The 18,472-nt window shown below is 38.2% G+C and overlaps 1 protein-coding gene across 10 annotated transcripts in view; it reads right to left on the bottom strand.

Annotated features, from left to right (window-relative positions):
* The window catches only part of MAGI2 (membrane associated guanylate kinase, WW and PDZ domain containing 2), a 725,755-nt gene that overhangs the window by 243,792 nt on the left and 463,491 nt on the right, over positions 1–18,472 (bottom strand). For 9 of the 10 annotated variants that reach the window (XM_069035710.1, XM_069035728.1, XM_069035720.1 and 6 more), the window contains one exon: positions 3,678–3,893. In XM_069035710.1, the coding sequence (XP_068891811.1) occupies positions 3,678–3,893 (216 nt within the window). Of the gene's footprint in view, positions 1–3,677; positions 3,894–7,817; positions 7,903–18,472 lie in introns of those variants that run through there. The other variant, XM_069035775.1, reaches the window with a different exon arrangement.

The following is an 18,472-nucleotide window of genomic DNA, read 5'->3' as shown; positions in this document are numbered from 1 at the left end:
GCGTGTTGCCTGGGACTAGTGCACCTTGCATGGTGATTGACAGCATTGGGACTCTGGTCTTTTGTTCACTCTTAAGGTCTGGAATGATAATTTTGAAACTTGATGTCATATCTTACCCCTCAATTAATTTGAGCCTGACAGAACTTTATTCTCTGGGTGCAACTTATCATTGCTCAAGTACTGTCAGAATAATGCACATACATAAGCATGCCTTCAATGTTAAAGTGATTCTTCTGGAGTTGGGATGATAAACACTTCATCAGTTAGCAGTGGGAAGCAAATGTGACATGACCAACACAGTGTCAAGTACTGATGCTGGTTGTGAAGGAGACCGACTCAATTTTTTGCAGACATAAACAGTGACAGCAGTAAAAACTGAATGTCTGACAAGTTTTGGGTTACAATTTGATCAAGGCTCTTTTTACCTATTTAGTCAATGCATCAGTTTTGCAGAAATCCTTAATTTCAACACAGTGTCCATTAGGAAAGTTTTCTCAGGTGCAATATGTCTCGCCCAGTAATGCAGACAATTGCACTAAGTGTAAGAAACCAAATACTAAGTCTAAACTTACCCATCTTAACAGTCAATCTATAGATTATGTCTCTCATATGTTCCTTGGCAAATAGTAAGGTTCTTCATTTAAATTTAGCCATTTAAGCTCTTCTGTATCTGTAGGCTGAATTGATCATTCTAAATTGTAGAGGTGATCCCTAAAATGTGTATCTAAAACAGCTATGCTCTCTTACTCTTTGGAATTTCTTCTTCTTATTTTATAGCAAGAAAGCAGAGACAAATAGCTCAAACAAAAAAGTAAGGCATTTAGGCATATAATTTACTAAAACTGGATGAGACAAATCCCATCTCCCAAATCATACTATTTTGTCCTGAGAGAACTTGATCCAGGATGAAGGACTGAGAATGCTCCATCCTAAAATGGCCAAAAGCCCCATCCCAAAGCACTGAGAAGGGTTCCTGGTGGCTCCTGGGCTGAGGAAAGGTGACAAAAATCAGAAAGAACAAACTCATTGGGCAGACAATTATGATCATTTTGTCCATATACAACTGTCTCAGAGAAATCTGACGGACACAAAGAAAGGCATACAGAAGGTATTAATGAAAAATTGCTGAAGCCCAACACTTGCACAGATTATGGCAACAGACACTGAAAAGTTGCCTGAAAATTCAGACCAAAAGCACAAAGATCTCTGTAACCACAGATATCACTTAATTGGTCTGAAAAGGATAGGTTCTTTTCTTCAGATTCATCTTAGATCTGTTGTTATTTCAAACTAGTAGCCCTATGTGTTAGAGCAGTCCTTTGAGTTGACAGGCTTGGATATGCAGTTAATAAGCCATTAAATTGCTGAGCATCTATAAAAAATGAATTAATGTTTCAGATGTCCCAGGAGTCTTATAATTAATAAAAGCCTCCTCCTGGAAGTGAGGTATTTAAAATAGAACACACTTTCTAAAAGAATTGGCAATAAAAAATGTCCTACCTTTGCTGATTCTTTATAAAAACTAAAATGCTCTCACCACCAAGAGTTTAAAAATAAATAAATTAATTAACATATTCTGGTTTTCCTGATTGTCTAAAGACACAAACTACAAATGCACTGACATTTTAGAGGTGACTAAGCCTCTGTCAGCTCACAGAGAAAATGACTGCAGTAACAGGGTCTGTGGGAGCCACACTGCCCAACAAAGGCAACACAGCATGTATGTACAGAGCTGCTTTGCTACAATCCCCAAAGTCCTCAATCAGTGTAACTGAACAACAAAACCCTGCTTATGAAACCATGAGAGCCAACACAGGCACTGCTTGTTCTGCTGGCCACACTGACAGGAATTACTCTGGGGGGAAGAGGAGGGGGAAGATGGGGGGGCTGTCTTACACCCATGCTCATGTATTTCATTTTGTTACACAGCACATGCCAGTGCCTGCTTCTTGGGTGCTGCCTAGTCATTGTTCACATGGAATTTGCCTGGGAGAAGCAAATTATAGGTGTAGAATTCAAGGAAAAAGACAGGTAAATATTGGCTCTTGATCCACTTGGAGCTGAAACATATTGTCCTGGAAATTTCTCCTCAGCAATGGTCTGTTATGTGGCACATTTTGAATAACTACAAAGAATGGTATTTCTAATGATTTCTACAATACACATCAGAGACCAAATCCTGCCTTTGCCTCTTTCACTGTGGAAGTATCCTGGCAACAGCGGCAGTGCTGATGTTTTATGTAAGGATCTCTGGGCTTCATCCTTTCCTGCTTAGCTGTGTAGCAAAGGCACTAAGTGCCAGAGCAACGCCAACAGATGCAATCTGTGTGGAAGGGATGAGCAAGGCTCGTCCAGCATGTGATGGCAGTAGCCAGGGAACAATACTGCAGCCCTTTGGAGAGCCAAGGGGAAGAACCACACCCACTCTCACCCCACTGCTCCTGTACACCTCTCATAGAAAAGGATGGATTCTGCACAGGAATTTTCCCTTATAGGTAATGTTAGGCAACAGCTAAAGAAAATATGAGCAAAATCATACTGGATGGGAAGATATCAAATTTGATATGCTTTGTAATGAAGCAGGAATTAGAAAGGTATATATAGACTCTGCAGTATGAAAATCCTTCTACAGAGCATAGAGGATTAGGTAATAGATAGTTCGTTTCACAGTAATGTATGCATTTAGAGAACTTGCAATATTTCATTTTATCTTCTCATCCATATGATTGTCACTATAGACTTCTACTTCAGTGATCTGTTTCTGAATTTCTAAGTTTACCAAAAAGGATTCACAGCATTATTTCTCAGAGAGACAAAAAGCTGAATTCTTAAATTTTCTACACAAACAACAACAAAATCATTTCTTAAATTCTATTTTAGGATAAGAAGTATTAAGATCTGTAAAGTATTGTCTTGCTGAAAGGTTGAGGGGGAAGCTGATTACCTGCTTCAGAAAAGGCTGGAGTGCTCTCACTCAAGATACCAGTCTACATGGACTCCCTTTTTTAATGAAGCACTGTGATCCAAGGAATAAAACAACAATTGTCTTTTAGGACTAGAAATCTGAAACCCTTATCAGCTTTATGCAGGCTCTGAAAATAGGTCCTCCAGATAGTACTGCCAGCTAAGTTTCAGTGACACTGCCACAACTTTATTAATGTGGTGACTTTAGACTCCCACAATATTGTTAAGTCTTCATAACAATTTACAAAAGTTCATTTCATAAATGCTGAACAATCTTGTGAGTGTCACCATTTGAGAACAAGAAGGCTTGAAACACAGAAACTACTCATCTGACCAAATTGCAGTTCTCTAGACTCCCTCTATAGTCAACGGAGAGGAACAGGCACTTGTGATTGATTTCCTAACCTAGAAATCTAAACCAGGTCACAATCCATACTCAGAAAGAAGGTGTTTTTCTCCTTGGTCTATACATATGGTTCAAAGGGACTAGTTCAGAGACAGAAATCTTTACAGTAGCTGAGGTGAGGTGACTTCCCAAAATACAGATTAAGTAATTTTTTTTAGGCTTCAGAGAAATCCTAATATTCAGGATTCCTGCCTTTCACTCTTGCAAGAACATCCTTACCTGAACATGCATACTCTCACTGCAGAAGGAGGTAACTGAGAACTCTGAATAATAGAAACTCACTGCAAAGTAAGAAGGAAGAACAGACCTGGTGTTACTGTCACGTCATTTCCATTGACCACAGATCTTTCTTCCTCTTCTTCCTCTGGTGGTTCAATGCCTGTCTTCTCCATATTGCTCACAGACTTATTCCTTTTACGTTTGCCTTCAGCCCCGGGAGTGGCACCTGGGAGGATCTGGTCTGTCACATTTAACAGCAACGGAGCCGGTTCTGCTGGAGGCTTCGGAGTGCCGTAATAGTTGTCTGCAAAGAAAAGAAAAGGAACAACACATAAGATTGCAGAAATACACAGGCTGCTGCTGCTTCTTTTGTTTTAGATTAATGGATGTCTGAGGTAGGATCTGGCTCACCAGCTAATATAAAGACTAGTTCAAAATGTTTTCTGCGAAATTGAATATTTACCTTTCATGAAATGGCAATTCATTTTCTTAGTGGTATCACAAGTGATCCAATTATGCTCACAAACATGTATTTTATTAACAATTTTTGAAACTATAACAGGTTAAGTTTTCATTCCTCTCATCCAAAAACCTGACAAATAGGCAGTGTACCAGAGCGTTCTCTTATTTCAAACCATTAGTTAGGACAAATTAGTTTTGCAACATTTATGCCCCAAAACAAGAGTCTCTTAAGGATAAAAATGATTATAAGAATATTGATTATTTATTATGTTATGTAATTTTCACTCCCTCAAATTATCTCACCTGCTTAGAAAGTAAATAATCATCCAGTGATTCAGAGATTTGCAGTTTTCAGCAACACTCACTATCTTGTTTTTCATAGTTGGCAAATTTTGCTATTCACGAGATCAAAATTTGAATAGTTAATGTTACTATATTTTCAAAGAAAGTTGAAACCTTATGTTTTAGGTCTTAAGATTATCTCAAAGTACTAAGGAATTCTGAGAAGACTTAAGGTGGCTGGCAGATTACCCTCTATTTGTTTCTCATGAAATTTCTGGCAACTTCCTCTGAGTCATCTACTTTCTGTCAAAAGGATTATTAGATTAGATGGACCATGGCTCCATCTTATCTATCAATATCTGTATGTTTGAATTTCCAGAACATCTGATCTCAAAATTGGTGTCTTACTGATACAGCAAATTTGTCATAAAAACATAGCTAAAAATAGGAACAGTAATATAATTAAATAATATTTTTAAAACCATGTGCTTTCTAGGAAGAAACATAGATAGTAATATAAGACAAAGATGAAAACATGCTATTTATGCAGTTATCCTTTTTTCATCTGTAAGCTGCATTGAAGTGCAATGAACATGATATTTTACAAGTAGGTTTACAGCAGTCATTATGGGAAACTAAAAATACTGTCCAGGTCTGAGAAACTTCCCCCCTCCAACCTCTCCCCTTCCTGCCCCTCCCCAAAAGGTGCACCTGTGTAAGGATATCAAGCTGATGAAAATATTTGTAGACCTTATGACCATTTTTTAATTTCTTGTCCCACATTTATGGCTTCTGTATGATCAAACAGCAGTAGAAACTGACAAAATTTTTGTAACCATATACAGGCATGACAAAAATAAATGCATATGTTATACATGTACAGTAAACCATCATAAAATACATATTGCAGGCAGAGTAAAAATTACTACTGGTAGTTGTACTCCTGTCTGTTTCCAAGGATTTACAAGGTTCAGCCACATGACCACCTCAATACAGATAAGTAACTGAAAAGCCTTGCAACTACTGAATACTCAATGAAATTTTCACAGCAGTGTAGCAAAAAAATATTAATAACAGATGTTTCTGTAATTGTAACACACAGTAAAAACGTACTGCATTAAATGACACTCATAGTCGCTCTGGACTTAGGGATGTTTGAATGAAACTTTGACTCAACGCAGATTTTCTTTGGATTTTGTGAAATGGCAGCAGGTTTAACCCAGAGCCCCAGTAGGGCAGCGAGCTGTGGCTCGCTGACTGTGGGAGCTCTCTCTGACTGCTAGAGTTAGGGCAGGGGAGCAGGATTTGGGGTCTAAGGGGGAAAAAGAAAATCTACATTGATCCACTCACAAAACTGTACTTCCAAAAAATGTCAAAATCAGATCTGGTCACAGTCAAATTTCTAAGATCTGACAGTATGGGCTATTTTGAGAGTATCTGAAAAACAACAGTGCTCACTTGGAAATCTACTTGTGTATTGCTCTAAGATCATGTTACCTTTATTGGTGAGATTGCATGTCTGAAATTACACATATTTTGAAAAAAGGATTCCTCAATTAAAAAAACTCCCAGCCTAAGCCATTATTACCAGTCTCAATCAGTGCCTCAGAGGCCTTAAGCTTCACAAAGCTTGTCAAATATGCACTGATTTCCACTGATTCCATAAATATCAGCAGATATATCCCAGGCATCTAGTACCAGTGTGACACAAACTGTGAAACTAAAAGTGCAGTACCTTGACTTTTTTGCTTAGTTCCTAGTTTTGTCATTGTCATACAAAATTGAGTGCAGTAGTAATTAGCAGTAATGCTAAAATCCTGGATAGTAGATGAGGTGTTTTAACTGAAGGATACTCTCATGTTATTTTAAAATATTGGACACTTTTTCACTTTGACTGACTGTATGCATTAGTGAGAGACAGATAAAATGCACTAAAGAAAAATCAGTGAATATCACATATATAAAAATATAAAAAAAAAATGCACATGTAAGATCAGGAGCCAAAGAGGATTTAACTAATTCAATTTCAAACTAGAAATGCTGTATAATTTCCAACTTCTGTCCTCTAATGTAACACTTTATGTGCTTTATGATCCAGTAACCATTGATTTAAAAGTGAGTTTTACATTATTACTACGTACCTTTTGATTTATACCTTTAATTCAAAAATATGCATAAATACTGCAAATAAAAATAAGAAACTATGCACATATATACAATCAGTGTTCATAAAAGAATTAGCTAAACTCAATGGAAAAAATATATAGTATGAGAGATCCAGTAATTTCAATGAAGGAGCTATGCTCCATTACAGAAAAATTAGAATCAATGTAAACTGTTGTCTTTTATCAAGAAAAGATTCTCAGTGTCTTAAAATTCCTTATTTAAGAGTTAGGACATTAGAGCTAATGGGAGACTCTCATAAAACCTTGGCAAGTGTCATACCTAGGCAAAATATAGAAACTAAATATTTAAAAACAGTAACTTTTGTTGCCATGAAGTTTGGAAAATCTCTGATGTTTTACATCTTCCCTGAGCAAGGCCAGGGCTGGTTCAACAGGTTATTGTTGAAACACAAATCATGAGGTACTGAAATTCATTTTCCTGTAGGTACAAAAGGAACACCAAATAAATAATTTCAACTGTACTTAATTTTTAAAAAGGAATCATTAAAAAAAAAAAAAAAGAAAAAAAAAAGAAAGAAAAGGAAAGCTTACTAAAAGAAAACATAAATCCCATGCTCATTGGCAGTCAGAAAAAACAGCAGTTAGGAGGTTTTTTTTAAAAATGAATGGAGCACAAAACAGACAACACCTTTATAGCACTATACAAAACCACATAGTACCCTCTCTTTTGTATACTGCCTGCTGTTCTGGTACTTGCCTCTCAAAAATTACATGGGGGAACTAAAGAAGGGCAATTAAAGCTTGGAACTGCTTAAATTGATTTTGAGTTTTCAGCTTGGAAATGGGACAGCTGAAGGGGGATATGGCAGATATGTATAAAAACAGGAGAACCCTGGGAAAGTGCCTAGAAAATCAATGAATGGCTGCTTGGCTTCCCACTACATAAGAACAAGAGGATGCCCAATGAAATTAGCAGGTTTAAACAAGCAAAATAAGTGGTTTTTTGTTGTTTTTTTTTTTTTTTTTTTCCACACAGCATAAGAGAATAGTGGCATTCACTGTCAGATGCTGCCAGTATCATAAATGCAGTCAAAAAGCACTTATACAAAGTCATAGATGAAAAAGACCATGAAAGCCTATTAAATGTCAAGGTACAAATTCTGAATCAAGAGTCCCATACAATCAGATTGATGGAGTGCAGAATGGAACTCTGCATACCTTCCTTGTTCTTGCATTTTATGCCTTAACATCTGCCAAGGGGCACCAGTAGAGACATTTTCCCTCGATTTGACTAAGTGCAGCTGCTCTATTACTCAGGTCCCTCCTTGTTGTACTCAAAAAAATGTGTGTATACTTACCTGCCACTGCTGCACAGAGTCAAGAGATTAGTTTAAGCCTAAGTGAAGGTCGTTGTGCTGGGCCTGAATCAAAGCCTCCGTGCAGATAGGCAGTGCAGAAAAAGCACCACTGCTTAATCCATCTGGCTGCTGCTCCTGATTGCTTCAGTGCTCCCAGCTGGTTCTGGGTGCAGCTGAACACTGAAGATGGTCTGGCCTAACCTATTTGATTTGGCTGCCGAAGTGGCTTGGCTGCCATGGCACAGTGACAATTACCAAGTATCCCTTGCCACTCCTGAGCTGTATGAACCCTCATCAGCACCCTGATTCTGCAAGGAAGAGTCAGACAAATTACTGGGTAGGCTTTCTCTGATGACAGAGACCGGACCAGGAAGCCAGAAAGTCACAAGAAGCAGAAAAAAGGGGAAATAAGGAGGACAAAACAGTTTTCTTTTTTTTCCTTAACCTTAGCTCACCTATGTCAGGAAGAAGTAAGGCTTTTATCGATAAAGTGTTTGATGATGAAGCAATACCCTAACTTGTTCCCTGAGAAAAGGTAAGCCCTTGTGGAAGAAAAAAAGACAGAGCATTTGGGTGGTAGTAAAGAAGCAGGAAAATCACCATGATGAAATGATAAAAAGATATCCTGACAGGGCCTACACCGATGTGCTCGACACTCAGTGATCCCAGTTACTGGGCACAGTTATCAATGTGCCTGCCATGTTGTGCCCCACCTTGTTCTCCATTGCAGGGACTGACCTACATGCATTTTCCTCTGCCTGACCTTCCCAGGTCCTCTCCCTTTCTCTAAGGAAAGAGCCAAAATGCAGCATAGAGTGGACATCTCCACTTGTGTTCCTTCTGGACAGAGAAGGGAGAGGAAGGGCTTTGTGCCAGGTCTGCACTCCAGGCTGTGGAGGAGCACGTGCTCCTTTAGCTCCTGGGCCAGGCCAGCCTAAGCCATCAGGCTGTGAAGGAAGGGGGTCATTGCTGAGAGCATCCTTTGCTCCTGAAGCTCCACTGATCTCATCTAAGAAACTAAAACATCTTTGTTTAAAAATGTAAGTGTTATGGAAAGTTAAGAGTAGTGCTGAGGAATTAGGAAATTATAGTAAAAATGAACAACCAGACAGAAATAAAAGGTGTTCCAGAGCCAGAAGCTTTTAGCATGAATACTTCCAGCTATGGTGTGACTCACATTCCGAGCCCAGAGCAGAGACACGTTCCTTTTCACACTTATTTTTAGAGTGGGATGAAACAATACCCAGCTACAAATACACACCTGCCTCTGCTTATTCAGCACCCTCATTTAGATTGATCTGTCTTTTTTGTTTATACAGCTTTGAATTGCTGAAGTATCAGTCAAAATTGTGTGAGTCAGCCACAACTCTAGGAAATGAAAGACAAACCTTATTTTCCAGTTATGAGAACAATAACTGCAAATGTTATGATGAATGTTAAACATCTACATATTTGCTTTTGTGATCACTCACTATTGATAATAAATTAGGGGGAAGTACTCTGAAGTCTAATTTTGGCCTAGATTTGAGTTACATTTGATATTTTAACAGTTCACAAACAAATACATATGGAAATGTAATGGACTAAAATGGTATAGAGAGTTTTAGGTAGGCAGAAATTAGCTTAATTTTCAATAAAATAATCATGTGAACAAATATGAATATTTTATTATTTGATTAAAAGAAGATGGCTGCATTTATTTAAGACTAGAAGCCTACTGCATGCAACAAGAAGCATCTGTTCATAATTTATGTCTGTTTATAATCAGTATCCAGATGAAGACTGGTGACAAGTGGTGTCCCTCAGGGGTCCATACTGGGAAGAACTAGTGTTTAGTATCTTCATCAGTGACATCACCAGTGGGACTGTGTGCACTCTCAGCAAGTTTGCAGATGACACCAAGCTGAGTGGTTTGGTTGATTCACCTGAAGAACAGGATGCCATCCAAAGGGACCTGGACAAGGTGCAGAAGTGGGCTCATGGAATCTCATGAGGTTTAGTAAGACCAACTGCAAGGTGCTGCCCCTGGGGTAGGGCAGCCCCAGTGTCAACACAGGCTGGGGATGAACAGACTGAGAGCAGCCCTGCTGAGAAGGACTTGGAGGTGCTGGAAGGAGAGAATCTGGACATGACTTGGCCATGTGCACTCACAGTCCAGAAAACCAGTTGTGTCCTGGGCTGCATCCAAACCAGCATGGCCAGCAGGGCAAGGGAAGGGATTCTTCCCCTCTGCTTTGCTCTCATGCAGCACCTGCAGTGCTGCATTAACCTCTAGGATATTCGACATAAGACATGGACTTGTTGGAGCAAGTCCAAAGGAGAGACACTAAAATGATGCACCACTCCTATGAGGACAGGCTGAGAGTTGGGATTGTTCATCTTGAAGAAGAGAGGACTCCAGGGAGACCTTATTGTAGCCAATCAGAAACTAAAGGGGGCTTATAAAGATGACTTTTTAGAAAGACCTGTTGCAATGGGATGAGGGTTTTTTTAAAGTAAAAGAGGATAGATTCAAACTCAATAATAGGCATTTTTTTATTGGAAGGATGGTGAAATATTGGAAGAAGTTTTCCAGAGAGGTAATGGATGTCCCATCCCTGGAAACATTCAAGGTCAACTTGGACAAGGCTCTGAGGAACCTGATCTAGCTGAAGGTGTTCCTGCACATTAAAGGGGATTGGACTAGATGACCATTAAAAATCCTTTTCAACTCAAACTATTCTATGATTCTATGAAAATCAATGGTCTTTTAATAACAAGATATTTATTTTTTGACTTAACTGGCTTTGGAATCTACAAATGAATTATTACGGCCTATATTCACCCTACCTAGCTTTAAGTGTTTAACTGATGGAGTATTTAATTGGTATTAAGTAAAGCAATCATCCAGGAAGTGGCTAAAAAAATATCTCTATCTATGGCGATCCCCAGCCTGAAAGCTCTGGGACATCAGGCTCAAGGCTGCTGCCCTATGGAGTCCACACCCTGTGCATTCTTTGGATGTAAGTTTAAGCATAGGCTTCTGCTAACCTCCAGAAGACAGCAAGAAAACAAACCCATGGTTTTGGTATTGTTTAGGGCAGGCCCAACAAAATGGCACTATAACCAGCAGGGTAAGATCATATGTGGTTGGTGGTCTTTCAAATTTGGTCTGAAGTTTTCCTGGTCAACACATCCCAGGAATATGGGCTGCAGACATCTTCTCTGAAGGATTTAGTGTTAGAATCACTGAATTTTAAAGACTGGAAAAGACCTCTAAGATCATCAATATAACTGTTAACACAGCACTGCCATGTTCACCTCTAAACCACGTCCCTGAGTGCCACAACTACAAATTTATTGAACGCTTTCTGGAATGGTGATTCAACCACTTTCCTGAGCATCATTTGCATGCAATTGATGTCAAAGACAGAAAGGAATTCTTAAATGCAGATTCTGTGGACTTCCATGAACCAACCATGTAGAACCACCATGCTCTCACTTCACTGTGCTCACACATCACTTTGCCATAGAAGTATGTCCAATCTTCTTATGAAATCACTTTATTCTAACATTTCTGATCGTCTGTATATGTAATTAAGAGCATTTTTTGTATGTCTGTTTTGTTCTGCAGTAAAAACACACAAGTATAGAATATTCTAAAACTGAAAAATCCCTTTCCCAGTATTCTTACAACCGTCTTATAGAATTACTAAAGAGGAAAAGAGTACATAGACTTTGTTAAAATATAATTAGTGATGTATTTTAACAAAATCCAAGACAATTACCACCTCCTTAAGGAAGTCTAGCAAACTTCTTTTTACCCACTCACCCTGAGTAATTTATTTTGATGGGTGACTATACTATAATTAGGGCTTTTTTTAATCATTGCTGTAAGGTTGGGTGAGTAGATTTTGTTCTTGGGTTCATACATTTTCATGATGGTTTTGCAAAGCTGCTTGATGGATTAAAGTTGTAGAACTCTTACTGTGACTCCAAAGAAAGTGGAATTAAAAAATGAAACCTTCTGAAGCCTTTAGATTTTAGATTTACATTGGTATTACTTTTACTCACTAGCTTGTGTCATTAAAATGGCAAAGAAATAGGAAAGGTCATAGTTCAGATCTCCCAGAATTTAGATAAAAAAAGTTATTAAATATAGATTTGCAATTATGTTTTTCAACAACAGCTTTTAACTCCTATTGTTTTCTCTGAAATATTCACATGCAAAGTTATACTTTTACTATGATGTTTGTGGCTACTTTTCATTTCTCTTTGTGGCTACTTTTAGTTTATTTTAGACAGAAGACTGAAGATCCCAGAGATGTCTTTGCTCTTCTTTCACTAAACTAAGCCTCTGAATCCAGATTTCTTAGTTCTCTGAGACTTGCTGTTAAAGTCTGAATTAAAAATACAGATTAAAATTTATTTACTCTGGGAACGCTGTCTGAATGAGTTACACATGATACACAGAACTAATTCCATACTTGTTGGATACAGACATCCCCAGGGCTACTTGTTACAAAGTCTGTTTTTTCTCCCCTTGTTATTTCCTAACTGCATTTGGCTTAGGCTATAAATCAAGATACTCGAAAGAAATACTTTCTGGACATCCCAGGATTCTGCTAGAACAGAGGGGTCAGAGTTATTGCCTGTGCATTCCCAAAAAACATTTCACCATTTTCTGGCAGGGGCTGTCCAGCTGTTTCCCAGGGGCAGGGGGAGTTTTGATGCTTTGAGTTGCTGTGCCTCTTCCTCAGGCAGAATTCTCATTTGGGCTGGTCTCTGCAGCTTCTGCTAACAGACATTAGGCAAATATGCTAACTTCTGTGTCAAGTAATGACATTTTAATTACTGGCTTCGGGATTGTCTATTCATCTACATTAAAATTAAATCACTAATTATAGCTGTGGATTTTTGCCCAAGAGTGTTCTGGCCCCCAATGAATGCAACAGCAGAGGAAGTTTCTAAATTCACAAATACAGCAATGGAAACAAGACGGGCTGTCAAACCTTCCAACATGACAAAACTGCTGCTCTCTTACTATTGGATGCCAACTGCCCCCAATAAGGACATCTCTTTTGCATACAGACTGGGGAAGACTGTATAAGCAAGGATATATGAGTTTGTTTTGTATTTATTAATTGGTATTTATTAATATTTATTAATATTTATTAATTGGTATTTTTTGAGATAAATATCAGTAGCAAATGAACTTTTGCAAAATTAAGGTGGTGATAGAGTACACCAGATATGCATAGGGCATGGTTTAAAATGATTCTGATTTTCAGAAATTTTGAAGACCCCCAAATTAAGGCATACATAAGTTAGTTCTCATTTTTAAAAATATATTTTCCTCAGAGATATCACTTTACACTTCAGATCATTTAAGAGAGTTCAGACTTCTAAGTTTTTTTCATCACTGTTTCCATAGTTCCATTTTACATAGCTGCTTTTCCTTTTAATTATTCTTTTTTTTCCTCCCACCTTTGTAAGTACTAGGGTGGCTTTATCCTATAAATACTCTGTATTCCTTAGATTTTGCTAATTAATGTTTTAGCTGCTTTCCCATCTACAAGTTTAGGCATCTATGCAAGACTAATCCCTAAAGCTCTGTGTAAGAGTACAGGAAGCAAGTAGAAAGAACAATTTCACCTTTACAAAATCAGGTACTGCCTGAACTGTTTTCATCATCCCTTCAATTTCTACCAAGACCAAACCATGTGAACAGATACAATCCTTTTGAGCACTAAATCTCTCACAGTTGGGAAATAACAGTTCTCCTGTCAGATGTGGGAATCCCATGGGTTGAAGGTGTAAATACCTTTCAGATAAAGTAACTATAAACCATCCCGTGTTAAGTCCAGGTGGAGGTGGCTACAGAGAGGGAACTCTCTTGCTTTAAGATTCCACTAAGATTAAGGTCCTGACCTTATTTCTCCCAAATATTCTTCAAGTTTGTACTTCTTTCTGAGAAGCAGAACACATCAGTTTTAGATAATGGCCTAGAAGAGAGAGCGCTGCTTATCAGATGCAGCAGTGTGCTGCACACACTGCACATCATCACACATCTCCCAGCTTATGCCATGAAGATTTTTTGCCTTTTCTTTAATATCCCTGTTATACTTTTTTACAAATTCTGTATTCCTAGTGCTTTTTGCCTACATTCTTGGACTTGTTTGTTCAGCTCGGAGACTAAACATTTTAGAAGCTTCGTAGTTAGGGATTTGTGTGCCCCAGACCCCAAGGTCCTCTCCAGAACACATTCTGTAAACCAAGATAGAACCATCCAGGGGAAGGTTCCTTGCGGGGGGGGGGGGGGGGGGGGGGGGGGGGGGCTCACTCGAGCCTCTCATTGGGGAATCTTGGATAGATATGCTAATTAGTAAAACCTATAATGTTATGCCAGATCTTTTGGGGGTGTGCATTGTGATGTGCATTTCGGTGCACTTGACCTGGATGTGTGCACCTAAGGATCCTTAAAATAAATAGCAAGGTAAAATCCCTTTTCCCCTTCTAACCGTGTTTGACTTGATTTTAAGACCAGGAAAAGGCATCACAACCACCTGCAAATATGAAATGACCTTTAACTTTCATAAATTGATCTTCTGCTGAGCACAGTGTAGCAGAAGTGAAAAATCTAGACATAACTCTTGAAAAGGCTACTCTTACAGACTTAAGGAAAATCACGGACAAAGGGACAGGATCGAATAGTTAATAAAAAACGGAATTTGGACTTTACAAGAAGGAATCACAGAGGTATGAATGCAGGCTATTGGAACAAGACTACACAACAATACAGCTTGATAAATACATTAGTAACTGTTTTATAGTGTTCTGCACACTTTAAAGCAATTCTGTCATCTGACCTTATCTTCTAAAAAGGAGTAGTATAATCTGAAACCCCTGCTTTCCCAGAAAATATACATGGTTCAATTCCTAAACAGTGGGTTCTTTGATGCAGCTCAGCACAGATACCAAGACACTTTTCCCTACCACACTTATCTTTTTTGTGGTGTGCTATAGGGAGTGAGGTTTTAGATAATTTCACTTCTCCTGCTTAGAAGTTTGGTGTCTAAAATAATGAGCTTTCTCCCCACATCTGCCCTGGTAGTGATCTTAGATGGGATTAATTGACTTCTGGAAGCGTACTTGTGTTTTGATTGTTGACTTTACAAGAAGGTCCAGACACCTTTAAGCTTACTAATGATAGAGGACATAATTCAGACCTTTAATGACCAAGGTCCCAACACACTAAATCATGCTAGCACTTTCTGCCTTCATTTAAAGATTTAGGCTTAGCAAATGATAAGATTTTCTGCTTCCCCTTGTATATTTTATATATTATGGCTAAGATTCTTGTAGAAGTAAAAATCCTTTGCTGTATTAGAGAACAGCTTGCAGCAGAGTCCCTCCCTTTTGACAGTAGTGCCTACATGGTTTTACACCTTAGAAATTATCTGGAAAGATGAGAAAAGTCTAAGAACATTTCTAGACAAAATTTTATCTAGTTCAGTCTGGGCCACAGAAATGAATGTTTCTGAAGCTTCGGAAGGATTGAAAAAACAAAAACTGTAAGTCTAGGGGAATCTATCATGTTAAATGAAATTTATTATTAATTAATGCAAATCAGGGAGCCATTTTTTTGCAAATTATTATCTTTTCTAGAGAGATACTGGCATTACTGTAGACATTTCACTGTATAGTAGCAACTTCCTTCTGCTAAAAAGCAAAGCAAGAATCATTAACTGAAGTAGAATGGCATGCAGTGCTCATCTTCAATTACGTGGTTAAGAACTTTATTGCATACCGTGCTGGCCCAGACATTTTTAGGAAAAAAAAATTACAGAAATCAAAGATGTCCTAAAAAAAGCAAGTAAAATTATAAGCTTCCTAGAATAAAAATAAAATGCATTTCATTGTACAAATTAACTACACTTCTGTAACAAGGTGGTATGAAGGAAAGGATATGCTAAGTTTTTCTGATGAAGTTTTGGTTTAAAAATGGGAATGAATTTCAAGAACACAGAGTCACTATACCAGAAGTTTTTGAGAGATTACCCATATGTTAAGTCAATCCATAGTTGCCACAGATCTATCTGAAAATGCCATGTGTAGGGAAGCAGGTGAAGTTTATTCAAAAAATGATACTGCAGAGGTCTTACAATCCTGAGAATTGTCTGATCTGTCTTTTGCCTGACATAAGAAGCTGGATTAGTGTCCCCACCCCTGGTTTGATCAGTACTGTGTTTCCTTTTTCTTTTTTTCATAGGACTTCAGGCGTATTTTAAAAGCTGTGTTTATAGACACCTTATACATTTTCAGCGGCATTTTCTCTGTGTAATAGTTGGAAATATGTCTCCAACTACCTTGACAACCTCGTGAAGCCACTCTAGACTGTTAATTTCATCTGACATTTTCTTCAAACTTGAGGAAGAAAAGAGATCCCTGTAATCAATCAGTTTTTGTATTCATTTATTCAAACTGCTACCAGAGAAAGTTATCTTGCCAACTGGAGAGGTATGTAGGGAATCCTTTCTTTTTGTGCCTAAAAAGGCATCCACAGATTGTCCTGGATATTCATCTCACACAACATGAATAAATCAGATGTTCCCCATTGATCTTCCCTTAAGGAGTTGTCAGAATAAATAAAAATACTTCTCAGAGACTCACAGTGATTCCAGGTACAAAAAAATAAACCAACAAACTTCCAAAAAAAAAAAACCCCAGATAAAAAAATCTACATAAATTCTGCTTTCATCAACAGATTGTTATTTTGCCATATTAATGCAAATCCTCAGGGTTTTTTTTAAGGTAATTTGGCATTATAAATCCAAAATACTAAGCCATAACTAACACTTAATGGAGATTCTGTGTTCTCTGTTTTCCTTAAAGCCAGTAGGATAACTCTTGCTGACATGGTATTTTTTACCTCAATTTTCTGTCAACCACCTTGCTCCTGAGATGGCTGAGCTATAGAGCTTTACTTTTCTTATGTGAGTTTTAATCAATAACTTTACTGCCAATGAGGTCCTGTGCTATAACAAGACATTTTAGCTCCTCCAGAGCTCAGCTACTACATAAAGATCGATGATGAGGCAATCCACAGTCCCAAGAACCTGTTCTAAAACCACACAACCTACCACTGTTATAACATAACTTTCAGCCAGGAAGAAAAAAGAAGGTTTAAAAACTAATTATTTTTGAATCATTCAGAAAATCTCAGATTAAAAACAAACTAATAGATAATGAGGAGTGAAATAATTGATATTGCCTGAGGTGAGTTTATTACATATTAGTAGAAAAAAAAATAGGGAAAGAAAGAGTTCTGAAGTTTGTAATAAGAAAGCTTGATCATGCTTGATGAGCCTTTTCTCCTAATTCTTGCTCCTAAACTGTATAATGAGGCAACTTCTGGCTTGCTCTTCTTCAGGCCCCACAAATTACAAGCTTCACAATGTCATTCTCCCAAAAGAAGGAATGGAGGGTCACTGTCATTCAGGAGCTAGGGCACTCACTGGGACGGCGAGGTGAGACATTAAATAAACTCTGACCTTCCACTGATTCTTTTCTTCAGACATGAGGCAACCAAGAAAGTGGCCAGAGATCATAAAGAAAGTGTCATCACTACCATGAGCGCCTGGGCATTTTGCCATTTGGCCAACTCGTATTACACAATTTCTGAGCATGGATAGGACTGCTGGGGAAGTGGGGTAAATGTGCTTTCCACTCATTTATCGACTCTGACAGAATTTAGGCACCAAGAGGCACTTTGGTCCCAAGGTCATAGAGGTCTCTGCATGCCCAGAACTGCAGAAATGCAGCAGCTGCCAGTGGGGATTGAATTAAGTGTTATTGGAGTGGATGGTGGCAACGTTCCCCTAATTTACACTAGAAAGATACAATAGAAATGTTGTTTAAAACAGTGGGAGTTGTAGATCCATCTGACCAACAGCAGAAAGAGAAGCTGAAGATGAAAAAGATGAAGAGTTTTCACTGTCCCTCAAAGATGTATCCAATAAATGCCTGAAGCCATCAGACAAATAATTAAAAACAGAGGTAAAGTAAATGAATTTCTATTCATCAGGTTGACTGTGGGGGCCGAAAAAAAAAAAAGAGGTAGCTGAAAAATCTGTGCTCTTTTCATTCTCTGTCAAGGACAGCCAAATGCTTTTGATGTGTGGTCTGCACAGTCATTACAGATTGAAGCCAACATGCACAACTGTCCAAGTGTTTCTTATCTCTCTCTTTCTCGTTGACACACTGTGTGGCCCCAGGCTACCTTTTGTTGGCTGTCCTTGTTTTGCCTGCCTGCCTGCTTCATTTCTGATCCTAAAATCCCATTCTGGGGTAAAAGAGTTTTCTACTTTGTCATGGATACCTCTTGTCTCTGCCCTGTGAGCCAGCGGAAGCAACATAGGAAATTAAATGCACCTCTCTTGTTTTGACTTTATTTTTTGAAAACTGCACTTGATAAAAATTCTCTGGTAATGCTAAACACTGACCTCGTCCTATGAAGAAGCTAAAGGGTTAGTGCTCTATGGAAAAAGAAAAATCAGTTTGGTATATGTAAATTATTTAGGTAAACTAAGCATCTGTGAATGAAGGAATCTTCCAATCTGTAAAAGACCGGTACAACTATGCATTTCCCTTCTGTGAAATAAACGTCATAATCA

Source organism: Aphelocoma coerulescens, chromosome 1A, assembly GCF_041296385.1.
Source record: "Aphelocoma coerulescens isolate FSJ_1873_10779 chromosome 1A, UR_Acoe_1.0, whole genome shotgun sequence".
Classification (NCBI taxonomy): domain Eukaryota; kingdom Metazoa; phylum Chordata; class Aves; order Passeriformes; family Corvidae; genus Aphelocoma; species Aphelocoma coerulescens.
Note: the sequence above shows the minus strand (reverse complement) of the source record. Positions and strands in the feature narration are given on the sequence as shown.